Source organism: Amblyomma mixtum, chromosome 6 (genome assembly GCF_055824585.1).
Source record: "Amblyomma mixtum isolate Tamu chromosome 6, ASM5582458v1, whole genome shotgun sequence".
Classification (NCBI taxonomy): domain Eukaryota; kingdom Metazoa; phylum Arthropoda; class Arachnida; order Ixodida; family Ixodidae; genus Amblyomma; species Amblyomma mixtum.
Genome location: NC_143017.1, coordinates 72,874,909 through 72,894,483, shown reverse-complemented (window position 1 = coordinate 72,894,483; position 19,575 = coordinate 72,874,909). Strand labels below are relative to the sequence as shown.

General features: G+C 47.5%; 1 protein-coding gene across 1 annotated transcript in view; it reads right to left on the bottom strand.

Moving 5' to 3' along the window:
• Positions 1-19,575, bottom strand: part of LOC149339359 (uncharacterized) — an 81,349-nt gene that overhangs the window by 6,344 nt on the left and 55,430 nt on the right. The window contains exons 6-11 of the mRNA XM_089548116.1: positions 16,844-16,935; positions 16,090-16,203; positions 7,182-7,335; positions 6,851-6,903; positions 3,374-3,500; positions 577-662 (exon numbers count right to left, since the gene is read on the bottom strand). Coding sequence (XP_089404242.1) covers positions 577-662; positions 3,374-3,500; positions 6,851-6,903; positions 7,182-7,335; positions 16,090-16,203; positions 16,844-16,935 — 626 coding nt within the window. The remainder of the gene's footprint in view (positions 1-576; positions 663-3,373; positions 3,501-6,850; positions 6,904-7,181; positions 7,336-16,089; positions 16,204-16,843; positions 16,936-19,575) is intronic.

Genomic DNA, 19,575 nt, shown 5'->3' with positions numbered 1-19,575 from the left:
AACTGTAATGGGACCACGTTTCACTTTACTGTATCCGAGTTCACTATAGCGGGGTTCTACGGTAATTGATCACTAATCAAGTCATAATCGCAGATTGCATTCACGCAGCATTCTCCAGTTGAAGCAGCAGCACATGAGAGCAAAACATAGGTGTCATGTATTGCTGGGCATTTAACTATACCAGGGCCCTAGTACGTATATATGGTTAAAGACGCTACACGTTGCATGCAGGCAGATCTCAAATTATGCCGTGGCGGTAGTAATATTTTCTTCAGCCCGTAAAAGACAAGAATGAAACTTGAGCCACATTTATCAAATATATGTGGTTTTGATGATAATCAGAATAATATATTTCATATCTCCACCTGATATTTTTTTTATGATACGAGGCTATTCAGTGGATGCACCAAGAGGGTGGTGTACAAGTGCGCACATTGTTTGAAATGCAGTGTTGCAATTCAGATACCTCAGTGAATATTTCGCAGCGTTGCACAAATATGTGTATGATCATCAAGAAAATAAACCTGCTTTGTTTGCAACATGCAACCAACAAACAATCAAAGACAAAAGACTTGCCTTTGCAAGGAGTGAAGCAGCAGTTCCCCAGTATCCATGAGATATAGAGAACCTTTCGGATATAATATCAGTAACACTGCCTTGTGCTGTAAAAAAATCCAGGGTAATAAGGGATGGTGTCAGGTGTGGTACCAGGTCCTTAGGTTACAATACATACATCATGCTTTCACCATGAGCCACCACAGCACCTAAGCACTTGGCATTAAACAAACAATGAAAACAACTCCACAAAAATGTTGTTCTTAGTAAAAATACTGTATGGCCATTAAAACTTATGCTCCTTATGCTTACTTGTGCTTACGCTTTGGTGCTTATGCGCCAAAAGAGGCGTTTATCACTGATAAAATTGTACTTAGAAGCAAAACATTTTTTCCACGTGCTACTCAATCCAAACCCGCGGTGATGTCAAGAACAAAAAATTGCCGACGGTTACGTTACTTCCTAATGCGAAATTTGAGCGCAGCACATCAACTGTTCCAGCTTTTCGATAGATTGAGGCAAAGAATTTGGACAAAGCATGTCCGTACAATACAAGACAAGAAACACTTCGCTAACAGTTCTTGATTGTCATGAAGGAAGCTTTGTGGTCTGAGAAATACCTAGATGGATATATGCTCGACTTGCTGCACCAATGCCTCGTTCTCAAAGAAGAGGTCTCTGCAAGTATTTCGCAAGGTTGTCACAGCCATGGGAGGCGTTACGAGCGAGAGGAACTGGATGTTCTCCCACATGAGTGGTAAGGAATTCCTGTTTGTCTGTCTTCATGTCTACATTAAAGTCCCCACCCACCCTGCCATAGAGTTTCTTACTATTACCTAGAGGGAAAGCTGGCGGCGCTGCACTTCAGCCACCATGGACGCCCAAAGCATCATGGGGCGGTGAGCGACTTGTTGCGGCACAGTCGTAATTTTTCGGGAACATGGAGTGGCACTACTAAAATTTTTCATTCCGAAAACGCTGTTCGTGTGTGCGCAGACGACTTTCGCGCGAACGCAGTGGGCAAAACCCATAGTAGTGAAAACGCGACGACACACGACGCCAATAAAAGGTTTCACTTTTCCGAAATGCCATTAAAAAACCTCTTATAGTATTTAAGCAACAACATCTTTTTTGAAAACATAGTTACTTTTAAAAGTGCGCCTGTTAAGTACGAAATATTAGTTTTTATAGTGTTCATTACTAGGCCAATAGGAGAGCGAGTCGTCTCTAACTTTGGGCAAACTTTGCACTTAAATGCTTTTCTGCTCGTTTGTTGCCATCATTAGACAAGATATTGAATGTTAGGACGTTTGTAGTTATCAAACAGCTTTATTTCTTGATTATTTTTTGGCCAAAAGTTGTAGTTCCGCAACAAGTAGCTCACCGCCCCATGATGCTTTGAGCGCCCATGGTGGCTGAAGTGGTCTCGAGGGGTCGCCATGCAGACTCCCATAGACGGGCTGCCAGCTTTCCCTCTAGGTAATAGCGAGGGACTCTATGCACCCTGCCACCTGGGCAAGTGGAAGTTAATGGTTGATGTGTCCCTCACAGTTGGCATGCAGCTTCCCTCACCCTTGTCAGGGCTACCGCATACAGTCCATATCCCCCTCTCATCACCCCACATACCTACAAGCGCTTCAGGTGTCCACTGACCCAGGGAGCCAGTTATGCGCTCCTTTCCTTAAATGATCAGAGGAGAGTAAAACATTCTGGACCCCAGCCAATGAACACAATGAATTGGCTTCAGCCCCACGTTTCTGGCACAACCTTGTCCCATGCAGTGCACAAAGAACGACTGAGGTGTCCACTGTTCCAAGAGGGCAGTTATGGGCCTTCCCTCTGGTTCAGGTGTCCAGCAAGATGAGTGAGACAGATAGTGCGCCATTTCCTTTCCTCAAAACCAATTTACACATTTTGCCCTCTGCTTTCCAAGCTCCGGCTGCATTGGTTTCCCAGCTTAACAGCTTAAAGCGTGACTAAGGTGTCCACTGCTGGTTACAATGGACAATGGCGACAGCTACAGGGACCCTCCACAGCAACAGACATGGCGAAACACAGAAATGGGCGCCAAAGAGCTGCGCTCTAAAAGGTCCCTATGATCATCGCCTTGAATTGAACAGCGGTGTAGTCCCGACTCTGAAACCTGCGTCGTAAACACCGGTCTTGATGTCATTGCTGTTTGCTTGTAGAAACGGCCGGTGGATATGTGCATTTCATTTTTTTTTTCTAGCTTACAGGAGCTTGGATTTCCGTGAAAGTAGCCTTTTTTGTCATTAAAACGTAGTAATCTATTGATACACGCCAACTTCAATCTGTCCCCAGTTTTTCTTTATAATCTCCGGGCAACCCCATGGTATAGGTCCTCTGACATTGCCTAAAGGTACAAGATAGGCATTTGTACGTGAGGTAGTGTAATTGTACGTTTACCGCTCACCAGGATTTCATGGTGACCGAAGAGGCCAAAAAGGACACACTGTCTAACTAGCAAAAAATGTGGTCCAACTACTCACTCATGCATAAGTAAGCTCACTACGCTGAGAGATGTACTGGATTTCAGAATTGCCAGAGATGACTAAGCTTGCATCAATGCTACTACAGCCGTCTGCTTTACAATAGGCAAACTGATATTGTTCAAACACTCCTTATCACTGACAAGCAAGGTGGCTCCGACACCGTGCTGACTGGACAAAAATAAACGAAAAATGAAGAATCAGCAAAGTAACAGAGGCAGAGAACCTACAAAGGAATTTGCAAGTGTCACTTGAATGAGCAGCGAGAACAAGGCGCAACAACACGCAGCGTGTACTCAGCAACTTACTGGTCTCTCCGCAGTCAACCACGTTGTAGATTTCCCCAGACTTCCCATGAAGGCACAGGTGCCAGATGGCACGGCAGAGGTCCGAAACATGCACCGTGTTCATCTTGAGATCCTTGGTCCATAGAAGCTGCAGGACAGTAGCTTTTGTCAGTGGAATTAAGGAACAGAAACAAAACACGAATGTATGAAAGTCTCGGCAGCACTTATTACCAGTTTGCTGTGGATGACTTCATCAAGTGATAACATTTTTAGGATTTCAAGCGATGGGCTTTTCAGTGCTCCATGCAGCTTTCTTACATAAAGATGAATCTCATTTAGAATCCCTTGAATGCACTACAAAGCTTAATTACGTATAGATTACCTACAGACAGCTGGCTTTAGGCCACAGAGGGCACTGTTTCTTTGTAAACCCAACTTCAACAAATGGCCAGTTTGTGCCTGTACACTGCTTAACTAAATTAGAGTCTGCAAGCCCACTTTCTCCAAATTTCACAAAACGCCTGCTAGCAAGAGCACAAGTTATTCCCTTCATTAATCCAAAACTGTGCAGGGGTAAGAGTCACCTGTAAATGCAAATTGCCAGTATCTACTCACCAGGACTAGGTCCAAAGAATGAACTCTTTTTTTTCGATTGTTTCTTCAATGAATTAATAAGCTCTAGCACTTAGCAGAAAAGTGCAGAAAATGCTATTACCTCAGCATGACTGCATGCTGCTTTGGTTGTTAGTTTTTAAAATAGGCTCATGACAACTTACACTCGCTTGTCAGTGTGAGTCGTTACTAGCATATATAGCTCTATATTGCCACACAATTTTGAATATTGGATCAACATTATACCCCATTTCATACATAGCAGGCAACGCTGTGGAGGTTGCTAAAGTAGTGCGTCCGCAAAACCATATTACTCCGCCACGTATCATTCGTTCTTTTCGAAACTCCGGTCATTGTTTGGATGAATACAAAGAGTGGTATAAAACGATGTAGTAGCATTGAAAATCACAGTCGAAGCTGTGAGGCGCTTAGTGTTCGAGCTCTCTGGCTATAATTTTCATGGAGAGTGAACTATTTTTTGGGCGCGGATTTAGTAGAGGCGATTCACCCTACCAACCGCGTATCATACCGCCACTTGTACTTCTTGCTTCGCGAAATCTCGACGAGTCGTGGGATGAAAATGTGGCAAGAGGTAAAACGAAGTCCAGGAGACGTCAGTCATGGCACTTAAGATTTGTTGCTAAGAAATATGCTTGTATTCGCTTTGGTTGTTTGGCGAACTACTTTTTGCGTTCGGACTAAGCCTGCGCGAACAGGCGTGCTAGCTTTGGCAGCGTTGCCTGCCATGTATGAAACGGAGTATAGATGTTACGTTAAAGTAACTGAAACATGCACATTTTTTGTTTTTGAGAAGTGGGATTAGTGATTCGAAAACCTAAACTGAGCTGCTGGTATAAATGAGCAATTTTTTGTGCAGATACATTGTTATAGGCTGTAGCTGAATAGCAGGGTTCCAGAAATGCTGCTTTTGATAGAGTAAGGTTAGGAGGACAATGAACACTAAAGTTTTGCCCTCCTGCCTTGCAAGAAGCAGCTATGTGCATAGGCTCTTTGTGCATAGCTGCCCCAATTTATGTCCAAGACAGTTACGCCAAAGCAGCCTGAAGTGCTCCTATAAGACAATTCTGCCATTTTGTGCCCTCTTAGTAAGACAAGCAAGCCAGGTAATGCCACAAAACAAAATTATCCCTTACAGCTGAAAAGAAGAGTTTGTGAGGAAGATTTTAAGGGCAACAGGAGAGTGAGCATGGACTGCGAGAACAGAACCATAAAAAAAAGGAGTAATGGAACTTCGGGTGACCTGTTGCATAAATTTAAAGGTAAACAAGTAAAATACAAAGTAAGGGTATAAGGAATCAGTAAAGCAACAGCGAGCAACAGTTGAGATAATAATTATCCCTAAATGTGTAGCATGCCAGGGAAAGCATAATACACACACAAAAAAAATAATGACAAGTTTATCTCATCGTCAAGAGTAGAGAGGCAAGCATGAAATGCATTGCACAAAAGGCGTAGCACTTTCTAGGACAACTCATAGACTGTGGTAGCTGCACTCGAGACTTGAAAAGCCTCAACATCAGCCATTTTTTTCAGCTGGGTGGCATGCTCAGCTTCCTTCGCTTTTTTGGTGTGTAGCACCCCAACATGAACACAGCCGTCCACATGCTAAAGCAGAGAAATGGCACTAACACATCCTACATCCAGTGCTGGAATCTTAGCTTCAGCTGGACGCTACCGCTTTTCAATCATCATGCTGATGCAACTGCGATAAATGCCGTCGTGGTTCTGCAGTCCACTGCGACCTATAGCATGTGCTGATGCCACCTCTTCTTCAGCACGAGGCCAGCCCTGGCCACGTGGGTTGCTATAGGTGCTTTAAATGCGCTGCATTCAACCGCCTCTCTCTTCTCAACTAGGTATCAAGTTTAACACCTTGCAGCATTTAACACTTTCTCTCTTTTGAACTAGGTAGCAAGTTTAACACCTTGCAGTGTTTAACACCTTGCAGTGTTTAACACCTTTTGCTGTTTGAAGTTTCATAGTGCTTGCATGCTCTTCAGTGGCCTTCACAAACATTCGTGGCACAGAACGAATGGATGAAAAATGAAGACAACGGTATCCAATGCACAGCACGAGAGTCTGTATGATTGGCTGAGCGGTGAAAAGCATTTTATGCTGGTCAGTGTTCGTTTATAGATATAAAGTGAAAATTTCATCTGTTAAAAAAATTTCACAGGAGATCGACACTGCTAACAGTTTGTTCTACTAGTGTTCGATACATCGAGGTTCGATTGTAATAAGTAAACGAAAAAAAAAGAAGCCTTGTTAAAATCTACCCAACTGCTATTTTTGGAGTTCAACAAAAAGCATCCACAGACCAGAGCATGGCGGCCAACCAGAATTACCAGAGGACAGTCCGTAGTTGGTGATACGAGAACATTGCAACAAAAACAGTACTACCATGTTCTTGTGTCCCATTTTTGCAGCTGCTTTTTTTTTCTCATCATATTCAAGAATTACTAACATTGGGGGGTCCTTTTGTGAGCTCCATGAAGACAAGGTTATCACAATAAGAACCAATCCCCCACTTGAATTTCAGTCACAAGTGCAAAAGCTCTGAAAAGAGCCACATACGAGAAGCGAATTATACGACCAGACTCAAATGTCCGGCTATCAATTCGTTTATTTTTAGATTGCTAAACTCTGTTTCTTTTGTTGTATGCCCATCAGAAAGATCACCATCAAATATTTGATTGCAAGCCCTACAAATGCAAACATCTACGTGCCTATGTGAGCAGGAGAGCAATAACACAGCAAACAAAACAGTCAAGTTTCACAAGAAAACAGAGCAGATTATTAAATGTGATGAAGGTGTTTGCTGAACGAGGGCATCAAGAAACAAAAAAGGCAAAAACGAAAATTTACCTTCATTGTTTCCTTCAGGTGCTTGTAGACAGCACCCACTAGAATGCGCGGAACTAAAATAAAAAATGAGGAAAAACATGCTCAGTGTTTGAGAAGGGCCATGGCAACAAAAGCATGCAATAGGAACCAGTTTTTTTTTTTTATTACAGCCTTCCCAGAAGAAAGGGTAATGAAAAACAAAGTCCACGACACATCCCAGGTAAAGCTGCCCATTGAAAATGCCCAGGAAGAAAGATTGCCTTGCAGAGATTGACACAAGGTTGAAAGGGCTTAGGTTTAGGTACCAATAGTATTGTTTGAAGTGTTCGAACACAGAGGAAAAAATCCTTACCTATGCCATGCTTGTCAGCGATACCATAGACAATGGCAGGCCGCAAAATCACATAATCCAGATCTTTCATCTCTCGCAGATCTTGCTCCACCGCAAGCTTTAGCTGAGCTGTAACAGTCCATGGATCCAAGGGGGAATTCTCTTGTGATGGTTTCTAGGGAACCCAAGTGAAAAAAAAAAAAAAGTATTGTTAAGAACAGTCAATGGACAGCTACTAATGACACAAAGTGCCATCACTGAAAATGCCAGTTTTGACAGTGAACGACACCTTAGCATTTTATTAATGCAGTTGCCATAGAAGACAGACAGTTTGTGCGACTCAGGATAAAGAAATCTAACGTGTGGCATGACAAGAACACACCACACACATGTAACACTGATATGAACTTTTGAACTTACTATCAACTGTGCAAGGTCCCTTGGAAAACACCACAATGCACCAGCAGCAAGCTTTGTAACTTGGTTTGCAACCACTTCGTAAGATATCACACAAGATCTAGTTACTGCATGAAAAAGGCATTTTGCGAGCACCTTACTTATAGCTGATTTACCTTTAGAAGAAAAATAAATAGAGTAAAACATGGTTTAAAGCAAGACACAATAGGAAAACACAAAAGAGCTCGTTAAGTGATACTATAAGTATGAAATACTTGCGGCCTAGAAGGTTTCTTTTTGCTCAGTCTTCTGTGGCCTCCAAGACAAACTGTGAATGATTGCATGCCACTCTGTATACATGTCGTATGTGTTCCGTAAAAAATTGAAAATTGGTTTTTGAGAAAAGAGAATGACGCAGTAAGTGTCTCACATATCTCGATGGACACCTGAACCACACCATAAGAGAACGAATAAAGAAGGGAGTGAAAGAAGAAAGAAAAAGGTGCGTCTCCGGAATAATTTTGACCATCTGGGGATCTTTAACTTGCACTGAAATCGCACAGCACATGGGTGCCTTTTGCATCTAGCCTCCATCGAAACGTGGCCACCGCGGTCGGGTTCGAACCCATGTACTCTGGCTCAGTAAACGAGCGCCTTAACCACTGAGCCATCGCGGTGGGTTATGTGTTTCGTCCTTTGTCTTATTGTGCAAGAACATACTTTTCAGACATGTTGCGCTTTGTATATGTTGCATGTGTTTCAACCTTTGTCTTATTGTGCAAGAACATACTTTTCAGACATGCTGCACTTTGTACATGTTGCATGTGTTTCGTCCTTTGTCTTATTGTGCAAGAACATACTTTTCAGACATTTTGCGCTTTGTATATGTTGCATGTGTTTCAACCTTTGTCTTCTTGTGCAAGAACATACTTTTCAGACATGTTGCGCTTTGTATATGTTGCATGTGTTTCAACCTTTGTCTTCTTGTGCAAGAACATACTTTTCAGACATGTTGCGCTTTGTATATGTTGCATGTGTTTCGTCCTTTGTCTTATTGTGCAAGAACATACTTTTCAGACATGTTGCGCTTTGTATATGTTGCATGTGTTTCAACCTTTGTCTTATTGTGCAAGAACATACTTTTCAGACATGCTGCACTTTGTATATGTTGCATGTGTTTCGTCCTTTGTCTTATTGAGCAAGAACATACTTTTCAGACATGTTGCGCTTTGTATATGTTGCATGTGTTTCAACCTTTGTCTTATTGTGCAAGAACATACTTTTCAGACATGTTGCACTTTGTATATGTTGCATGTGTTTCGTCCTTTGTCTTATTGTCCAAGAACATACTTTTCAGACATGTTGCACTTTGTATATGTTGCATGTGTTTCAACCTTTGTCTTATTGTGCAAGAACATACTTTTCAGACATGTTGCGCTTTGTGTATGTTGCATGTGTTTCAGCCTTTGTCTTATTGTGCAAGAACATACTTTTCAAGACAAACTGTCTGTCTCGCTGCAAAATTCTCACTGAAAATTTTGTGTCTTACTGGTTTCGTTGAAGAAGTGCTGAACAGAAATTTTGTTGCTGATATTCTTAGCCCAAATGGTCCCTGTGGCACTGACAGTGATCAAAACAACACAGTTTTCTTTCTAAGAAATAAGTGGCAAGTGTTCATTTTGTTGACCAATTCTTGAACCAGCACATTTAGAGATTGTATTTGAAAACTGACAATGCCAGACGTCTCATGAATTTTACCGGGTTTGCCAGCACTTGCTCACTGCCTTCGCCCACACTGCCCACATGAACGGATGCATTCAACATGCTCCTGCTTGTTGTACAGTTCATTTCGTTCACCTGTCTCACGTTGACATTTCATGTTTGGCCACCTACTTCTCATGCCTTTCAACTGTGACGTATAAAGCAGATGGCAAAATGCACAAGAATGCCGAGTGACTGTTGCATGCCAGGGTGTGGAAACATTGCTGCCTGAAACTTTACTATCACCGGCATGAGAGTCAAGGCACAAATGCCTGTGCTCTGAAAGAGCCATACACATTGTGCATTTGCATGACTACACCATGTTTGAAGCCACAAAACAAAGAATGCAAAGAGTCATATCGCAGGACAGGGTCTCGCTTTTTTTCACGTTCCAAGTGGCCGTTGGCAGTGGTTTTCAATAGAGAAATCGATTGACCACACTGCCATCTATGCATTGTGAGTTCCCCATTGAACCAGAGTGCGTAGTTGTGACTTTTTGCCAGACAGAGCCTTCAATTGCATTTCTGTCCTGCCTCAAAGTATGCGACTGTACCTAAAGCCCTGCTGCATCTATAAGGGCCACCATGTGTGCAAAGTGCAACATAAACACCATACTGCTGGTTACAGCTGCCTCGGTACCAAGCCTACTGCATGTAGCTGGTCATTATCGCTGTTGCTTGATGATACAGAAGCATCATAGGCACTTGTTATTTGTACTTGGTTTGCTCACCATTCACCATCCAAGTCACAATTGTGGGAATCTGGCTTTCCGCCGTCGCCTTTGCGCGGCTAGCCGGCCTCCCGCGTTGTTTCTCCTCTTTCCCTTGCTCCCGCCTCAGGCGGTGGAGAGGCGGCTGGGTGACTAATCACTGTCATTTAGCCACAGCTCCGCCCCGGCTCCCCAAGGGCCTTTGCCATTGGCGCCTTTTGGCGGGAATTCGGGACCCCGCTTTGGGCGGCCGCGCATCCCGCGACCGTCCGAGCGGGGCCCAGAGAGAGAGATCCCTCGGAGACAGCGAAAGGTGCGTACGTTACTGTTTGTCCCTGCCGGCCTTTGCCGCTCGGACCAGTGCTTACTCGAGCTCGCCCGCACGTGTCCTCTGACCTGCAGCGGCTCGAGCCTGTCCAGCGGGGTCCAGCGACCTCTGACAGGCGTACCTTGCGTTGAATGCCCACTCTCTCTCGCAACCGGCCCAACGGTCGACACGAGAGAGAGATCACAGCACTGCCGCGGGGACATAGGAGGGCATTTAAGGAGAGGGGGATGTGGGAATCTGGCTTTCCGCCGTCGCCTTTGCGCGGCTAGCCGGCCTCCCGCGTTGTTTCTCCTCTTTCCCTTGCTCCCGCCTCAGGCGGTGGAGAGGCGGCTGGGTGACTAATCACTGTCATTTAGCCACAGCTCCGCCCCGGCTCCCCAAGGGCCTTTGCCATTGGCGCCTTTTGGCGGGAATTCGGGACCCCGCTTTGGGCGGCCGCGCATCCCGCGACCGTCCGAGCGGGGCCCAGAGAGAGAGATCCCTCCGAGACAGCGAAAGGTGCGTACGTTACTGTTTGTCCCTGCCGGCCTTTGCCGCTCGGACCAGTGCTTACTCGAGCTCGCCCGCACGTGTCCTCTGACCTGCAGCGGCTCGAGCCTGTCCAGCGGGGTCCAGCGACCTCCGACAGGCGTACCTTGCGTTGATTGCCCACTCTCTCTCGCAACCGGCCCAACGGTCGACACGAGAGAGAGATCACAGCACTGCCGCGGGGACATTCTCCTGCAGCGGCGTGTTAGCGGCGCGCATTGCTCGAGTCGCTTCGTGCGCGCAGCGGAGCCTTGCTCCTCGCGCGCCCCGGGACGGGGTGACTATTGAGTGTGCGTGTACAGCTGGAGGACGACGTGAATAAACGTCTCCTTTGTGAACTTGGAGGCCTATTTCTTTGCGGCGAATCGCTCTCCTCCCAGCGGAGGTTGAGTGCGCTGCAGCGGTGTCCCAGTGTGTGTGTGGTGACGGCTGATCGGGGCCCTTGGCTCGCGCGAAGCTCGAACCCGCGGTGGGTGGTGGCCTGTGTCCACTTAGAAACCCACAACTGGCGCCCAACGTGCTAAGTCATTGGCGCTTACGCCTTTGATGGCACATTAGCCGAGCAGGTCGCCTTGACGATCACGCTTGCGCACCGTGTCTACCACCCCCAGCGCGGCACTCGGCAGCTACATGTCGGCTCCCTACGGAGTTGTAGCGTCGTTTGATGCGCTGGCTGCTGTTTCTTCGAATAGCTAGACACCGTGGTTGGCCGCGGCCCCCATTGGGGTTTACGGTGACACAACCCAAAATGTTGACCACGTGGCTCCCATTGGAGCTGTATCGGAAGCACCCTGCGGTGCATCCGCTGGTCACATGCCTCAGCTGTGCATGCTTTCCGCCCAGTGCGAAAGCAGTTCGTGTCACGCTGCCGCAACCGGCAGTTTCGAACAGCAGCAGCCGTGCCCCGCGAGCAGTCAATTCTGCTCTGGGAACGGCGAGGCGCTGGCCCGGTTCCCTGTGGAAACCACGCCGCTCATCGAACTAGGAGCCTTGCCTCCCTCGTTCGTGCAGCCCGCCCAAGCCTCCACTGAGGCAGGGGTGCAGTGCGCTCAGTTGGCTGATGCGGCTCCGCGAGCCTGCGGGTCGGCTGGCGCGCTGGGCTCTCCTGATACAGCATTACGACTTTTCCGTGCAGTGTCGAAAGGGGAGCACAAACGTGGTAGCTGACGCGCTATCCCGTGCCCCACTCGCCAGCGGCGCCTTGACGCCTGTAGGCGGAGGGGGCGAAACAGCGGACGAGCCGCCGGGCGGCAAGGAGGGGGAACCCGCAAACGGGTTAACCCATTCCGCTAACCAGGCGAGCAGCGCTTCGCAAAGCGGTCGAGAGGCAAAGCTCTTCGTGAGCGCCTCGGAAGTGCCGACGCGAACGAAAATTTTGGCTGCAAACCTGAGTGGGGACGAGACCATGCTCCCCTCTGGGATGACTGGAATCGTTTTCAGCCGTAAAGAGCTACTGAAAGCCCAGCAAATTGACCCCTTTTGTCGCGAGGTGAGCGACGGTCTCAGGGAGACGGAGCGCCGTGACGCTACTTGTATTGTAGCGGGCGCAGGGGGGCAGAAGCCAGCGTGTGTCGCGGCGAACCCCGGGGAGTCATATTTGCTGGACCATGACGGGCTCGTGCTGGAGTACATAGCCACCGATGACGAGTCCATCGACCCGTTCTAGGTGGTTATCCCCAAAAGTCTGAGAGGCGCACTTTTGCGATTCTCTCATGACGAACCACTGGCCGGTCATCTGAGTGACTCCAAAGTTTTTGCAAAACTGAGTCAATCGGTGACGTGGCCCGGCATGAAGCGTGACATTATCCGCTATTGCCGTTCCTGCCATGTCTGTCAAGCGGTGAAGTCACGGGGCGGCAAGCCGCCTGGAATGATGAAACCGATTGACAGTGTGCGTCCGTGGCAGATGGCCACTTGCGATTTGATGGGGCCTTTCCCCAGGAGCAAGCAGGGGTTCATAGACCTGAAGGCCTACGCGTCACGGTCTGACGAGCTTGCGCCGGTACCCATTGGTATCAAAGGCAAGCGCAAAGGCACAACTGGGGCTGCGGAACGCAAGCGTACGGAGCACCGGTACAATCTGAGGCGACGGTCACCGGTGTGATTGATGCCGGACGGCGGACTTTTCCGCAACCGAAGGCGCGCAGCCTCAGCTAGCTGGCGAGCTTTCTCGTCAGGCCCTACCTAGGCGAAGCACGGTGTGTTATTTTTTTTTTGTTTTTGCGTCATGCTCAGTTCCAGCCTTGTGTGTTTATCAGTTTATTTATTTGTTTTGTTTAGTCAGTTTTTAGCCACTTTCGTTTCCAGCTTGTTCGTCGGTTTTCGTTCTAACGTACCGAGATGTACATAGGTAACATGCGTCTGCGTTGGCGTTCAGTTTTTTTTAATCACACTTGTACATATGTATACTTCAGCCGCTCTCTCTTGCGCTTATCTTTTGAAGCGCAGAGTTTGCCTGTCGTTTGTACGGCGCCTTTTCTCATTTCCGGCCCGACTGTGGGTGGTTGGCTCGTTAAGGAGCCGTTTGTCGCGGTGCGAGTTTTGTGCGGCCCGTATGGAGGGGAAGTTGGCGGGGCGTTTGGGGCGATGGGGGGGCGGAAAGTGCACCCTTTGACCCTCGCCGCGGCGCCTCTGGACGCTTCTGATGAGGGGGATCGTTGTCGCCGACCAGCGTCCGCGTACGTGCCGGTGTATGCGTGGTTGTGGCTGTGACTGTGTGCGCGCGTAACCATGAACCAAGGCGACGCCTGTGAGTTGTGCCGTTGTGTGCTTCTGCGTGAGCGCGAGGATGAGAAGGACCCCTCGCTGTGGCCAAGGTTACACATCAGGACGCCGCCGAACGACCTCGCCCGTTTCAGCCGGCGTGAAGGGGGTGCACTAACTGTCTTGTGCCCGAACGTGATGTCGTGTCCAAGGGCGCGAGGTCAGTGCTCTGCCGCGGCCCCGTCGTCATCAACGCATCCTACATCAACGGAAAGAAGACCGCCATCAGTCGTCGGCCCTCCCAACCCGTTCAACTTGAAGTCTGCGAGCGGTGAGTCGCCGACCGGCCCACTGGGCCGCGCCATCGAACTTTGAGGCTGACATCCACCTGTCACATAGCTGTACAGTTTTATTCACATCTTCTTGTGTACCGTGTATATAATCTGCAAGCTGTTTTGATTTACTGAAGAGTGTGCAAGTGTTTGCCTTGTTTTTCCTTTGTTTGTGTGTTGTTTTCTTACGTTGTTCTGGCTGGAACTGAAGTGTATCTAGTTTTTTTTGTGTATTCATTTCTTTATTTTGGAACTGAAGGGTAGCTAGTTTTTTTTTTTTTGTGTATTCATTTCTTTATTTTGGAACTGAAGTGTAGTTTTTTTGTGTATTGATTTCTTTATTTTGGCCGCGTGCTTTGCCGATGGGTAGGAGGGCATTTAAGGAGAGGGGGATGTGGGAATCTGGCTTTCCGCCGTCGCCTTTGCGCGGCTAGCCGGCCTCCCGCGTTGTTTCTCCTCTTTCCCTTGCTCCCGCCTCAGGCGGTGGAGAGGCGGCTGGGTGACTAATCACTGTCATTTAGCCACAGCTCCGCCCCGGCTCCCCAAGGGCCTTTGCCATTGGCGCCTTTTGGCGGGAATTCGGGACCCCGCTTTGGGCGGCCGCGCATCCCGCGACCGTCCGAGCGGGGCCCAGAGAGAGAGATCCCTCGGAGACAGCGAAAGGTGCGTACGTTACTGTTTGTCCCTGCCGGCCTTTGCCGCTCGGACCAGTGCTTACTCGAGCTCGCCCGCACGTGTCCTCTGACCTGCAGCGGCTCGAGCCTGTCCAGCGGGGTCCAGCGACCTCTGACAGGCGTACCTTGCGTTGAATGCCCACTCTCTCTCGCAACCGGCCCAACGGTCGACACGAGAGAGAGATCACAGCACTGCCGCGGGGACATTCTCCTGCAGCGGCGTGCTAGCGGTGCGCATTACTCGAGTCGCTTCGTGCGCGCAGCGGAGCCTTGCTCCTCGCGCGCCCCCGGGACGGGGTGACTATTGAGTGTGTGTGTATCAGCTGGAGGACGATGTGAATAAACGTCTCCTTTGTGAACTTGGAGGCCTATTTCTTTGCGGCGAATCGCTCTCCTCCCAGCGGAGGTTGAGTGCGCTGCAGCGGTGTCCCAGTGTGTGTGTGGTGACGGCTGATCGGGGCCCTTGGCTCGCGCGAAGCTCGAACCCGCGGTGGGTGGTGGCCTGTGTCCACTTAGAAACCCATACAATCTATGATAATACTCTGCAATAGAAATTCTTAATGCTGCCTGCTTGCTTGCCTACAGACTGTTGCTGGAAGCTATGGCATCATACCTGCCAGCTTGCAGACTGGCACATGCATAAAGCATAAAATATATAGCCATCCACACAGATTTATGGTAATGAATGACTGTCATCTAGGGTAATTGTATTACAGGCATCAGGGGGCAGATTTAGGTGGAAGCCTCCCCTGTTTCAGCAAAAACTTTTCTATGGGCAATGTTGGGGTCGCCACCTATGAGCTTAATAGTGGCGCCCTCTAAGCTGAAGTGCAGCTAGGGGGTTTGTAATAAATCACTTTGTGTGTTTAGTCCTGGAGCGGAGTGGTCGCCTGGCTCTCTTTTTCTTTCTCACGGCCTCCCGGCACGACAGCACGGGAACGCCAACAGGCAAAACAAGAAAAACCCATTTTTTTCAACAAGGAAGGTTTGGTTTGGTTTATGGAGTTTAACGTCCCAAAGCAACTCAGGCTGTGAGAAACGCCGTAGTGAAGGGCTCCAGAAATTTCGACCACCTGGCGTTCTTTAACGTGCACTGACATCGCACAGTACATGGGCCTCTAAAATTTTGCCTTCATCGAAATTCGACCGCTGCGGCCGGGATCAAACCCGATCTTTCGGGTCAGTAGCCGAGCGCCGTAACCACTGAGCCACCATGGCGGCACTCAACAAGGAAGGTCCCAGAAATGCGTGCTAATAAGATAATTGTGCAAGTAGGCATCCCAACTCAACCGCCCCCTTCAAGAGGCGCCCATAAATCTGGCCCTGGCAGGTGTATCATGCACAGCACATTGTAGGCGCGCAGTTTTAGTACTTATATTTTTTACATTGTCATTAAGCATCTTTATAAATTCACTCCTCTAAACACTCAGCGTGCCCCGTCAAAGTGTTTCAAGCTCAGAAAAGAAACACAATAGAGAGCAAAAGAGAACGCACATACTTTTCCCTCGGCATACATGTGGCCCGTAGACAGCTCGATGTAACGTTTTGGATGATGTTCACGCGCTTCCTTTGCACAATTCCTACTCAATTTCAAGATTCCTTCCTCGTACACCTGCAAAGGAAATTGACATTCACACCGTCAGCAGCGCCCCACGAGTGATATCACCGTGCAAGTGGAAGAAAAACTCTGGGTCAATTTTTTAAAAAGGCCCATGCATCTTAATGTACCTTTTACAGTGGGTTCTACTCCTCTTTATCTTGATCAATTACACCAAATTTGGCAACGATGCCGTACTTAATAGCCGTGCAAAAATCAATTTAAAGTCTTGCTACGTTGCCTAAGCTGAAGCAGTTCCTACGGAGAACGCTTAATCTAGGACATCGCAACATTTCCCACATTCTAGTACCTGCTCTGCACTTGGCGAACTAATATTCCAAGGCTTTTGTTTGGCTATTAATGAGAATGCATAAACAATTATCATTTGCAGTTGCTATTTTGAGCCATTTAACATGTGTGCGAAAGTTTTTCAAAGGCGCTGCAAGATCACCACTCTGTCACAAACAACAGTATATTGACCTTGGCAATGCACTGCCTACAGAGACGAGTTTTGATTTCTTGTTTTTAATACTTGAAAACTGTTTTATTCAGTTTCTGAAAATGATTTGTTGCAATGGAGAAAAGGGGTTAAGGAATCTAATGCGAATATCAAATACCAAGAAAGCAACTGGTCAGCAATAGTACAGCAACTCACACAATCTGGCAAGTTTATCTTGGTCTCCGCAGCTAGGTTGATCACGAAATCAAACGAGCCATCTGGAAGTTCAAAGGCCGCTTTGCAAGAAGCTGGAACAAAACCAAAAAAAGCAGAAGCTTCAGAGATACCACCAAGGGTTTCAAATGGGCCTATTCAACTGCACCAGAATGCAGAGCAGCTACAGTGAAGAATCCACATTAAAAAATGGCTTGAAGTGTGGTTCATAAAGCATGATGCTGAAGAACAGGTTTGGTTTATGGGTTTAAACGTCCCAAAGCGATTCAGGCTATGAGAGATGCGGTGCTGAAGAACAGCATTTGATGTCAGTGTTTTACACTAAACCAGCCTTCTCATAATGTACCCATTTTTAATGTTTAACATGCAAAACAGTGGGTCACACAAAAAATAAAAGTTTATTACAACATAAGCTTGCATTACTACAGCATGCATAGTGCACTTCCTAACCCAGCCTGGAAACATGTACAAAGACATCATGATAAAGCATGAACAGAAGAATTTTGACCAACAGGCTCTCATAGATCTATGTTTTCAATTGCAGTTTGAGACAACAGAGTAAATGCCTCGTCACCAAGGATGGGCCTTAAAGGGAAACTTCATAGGTTTTAGAAATCAACGAGCTTAAGAGGGTCGAATGTGTGAAACTTGCAGGCAAAGCATGCAAAGTCTTTCTGGGCTAGCACTTGATGGAGTGAAGTAATCGCCGATTAAAAGCCGGACGCCCTTCAAGCTTCTCCTCCGGCGCATTGAGGAGAAGCGCAAAATTCCATAGTCGATTACGTCACTATTTCAAATGCTAGTGCAAAAACAGTTGGCATGCTTTACCTACAGCCTACATAGATTTTAATCCTTGAATATCGCGAAATTCTCAAAAAAGTGCTGCAGTTTCCCTTTAAAGGGCAGCTGCAGCGCTTGTTTAAAAATTTCGCGATATTCAAGGATTTAAATCTATGTAGGCTGTAGGTAAAGCATGCTAAGTGTTTCTGCACTAGTATTTAAAATAATGACGCAATCGACGATTGAATTTTGTGCTTCTCCTCAATGCACCGGAGGAGTGCGGGGAAACTTAGCGTGACGTCACGGAAGGTATGATTTCAAATTACCGCTGTCGTCAGACACACCCTGCCCTGACTCGTTAGACGCTGCCAAACAACTCTCGGCAGGGTTCGCCTTCGGTGGCGTTGGTTTTTTTTTCCTTCAAAGCACGCGTTTGTGCGTTGGAAATGTACCGATACCTTCGATGACGTCATCATGCGCCCCCCACACGGCGTTGTGCGCTGCGGAGAAACTTGAAGGGCGTCCGGATTTTAATCGGCGATTACTCCACTATTTCAAGCGCTAGAGCAAAAAGACTTCGCATGCTTTACCTGCAAGTTTAACACATTCGACCCTCTTAAGCTCATTGATTTCTAAAACCTATGCAGTTTTCCTTTAAGCATGTGATATTACTTTTACAACATACACTCGGAGACACCCTGACCAATGCAACTTTGATGTATTGCTCTGATGTGTGAACAGATCCACAAGTGGCCATGTACACACTACCTAAAGGTGATGCTGCTCTAAGGCACCACTGAGGACAACTCCAGAGATTAAGTTCTTGTTCTTAGTAAAAACTGATTATTCTGCTCTTTACTGCCACGCTGGTGCTAGTTTGGCAGCAAAATACGCATTTTGTGTCGAGAAAATTAAACACGACATCAATTAAGAAAAGAACTCGGTGATCACCGTTTTTAAGTGAATGGCTTGGCATTGGAGATCCACATACTGAAACCGGTTTTGACGTCATTCCAGTTTGCTACCGAAAATGGAAAGTGGTGGCAATATCTGTATTTCATTTCTCGGCCTTCTTTAGATTATGAAAGCTCCGTTTTCATTGCAAGTAGCTTTCCTGTCATTATATTATGGTAATCTATCCATATAGGCCAACTTCAAATTTGTGCTGGGTGGTTTGGTTTGGTTTGGTTTATTGGGGTTTAACGTCCCAAAGCAACTTAGGCTATGAGAGACGCCGTAGTGAAGGGCTCCGGAAATTTCGACCACCTGGAGTTCTTTAACGTGCCCTGACATCGCACAGTACACGGGCCTCTAGAATTTCGCCTTCATCGAAATTCAGCCGCCGCGCCCAGGATCGAAACCGCGTCTTTCAGGACAGCAGCCGAGCGCCGTAACCACTGAGCCACCGCGGGTGTCCCTTCAAGAACTGCCTTATCGTAAGCTCCCTTTTGCTGCCACCAGGCAAAATATCTGAGTGCTATTCATCACCTATACTTTAGAAACGGCATTAATGATTCCATCCAGTGCCCAATGGACATTAAAGGGCCCGTGCCCACCCCAGCACAGCAGACACTCTCTACCTCTCTTTGAGCGAGCCTCCTCTCCTTCCATTCCCTCCTCGAAATTCTTCTCTCCCGCTCCTCGTCGAGTAGGCTCGGCAAGGCAAAATCACCCCTTCCTTCTCCGGTGTAAGCCGGAGGCGTGGTGTCTGTGGAGTGCGTCACAGGGCGACGTCATGGCCCCGCCTTCAATAGAATTCTTTTCTTGGTTTTTGCATTTTCTCCGCACACTGAACGATCGAGAGGCGCGATCGGCTCGACCACCTAGACTTGTTAGCGAGCGCATCCTTTCATACATCTGTTTGTCATTCCCAGTTAACGAGCCACCTTTTCATTTTCTTTTAGGCTTCCCCACCGTTTCACGAGCGGAGGGGC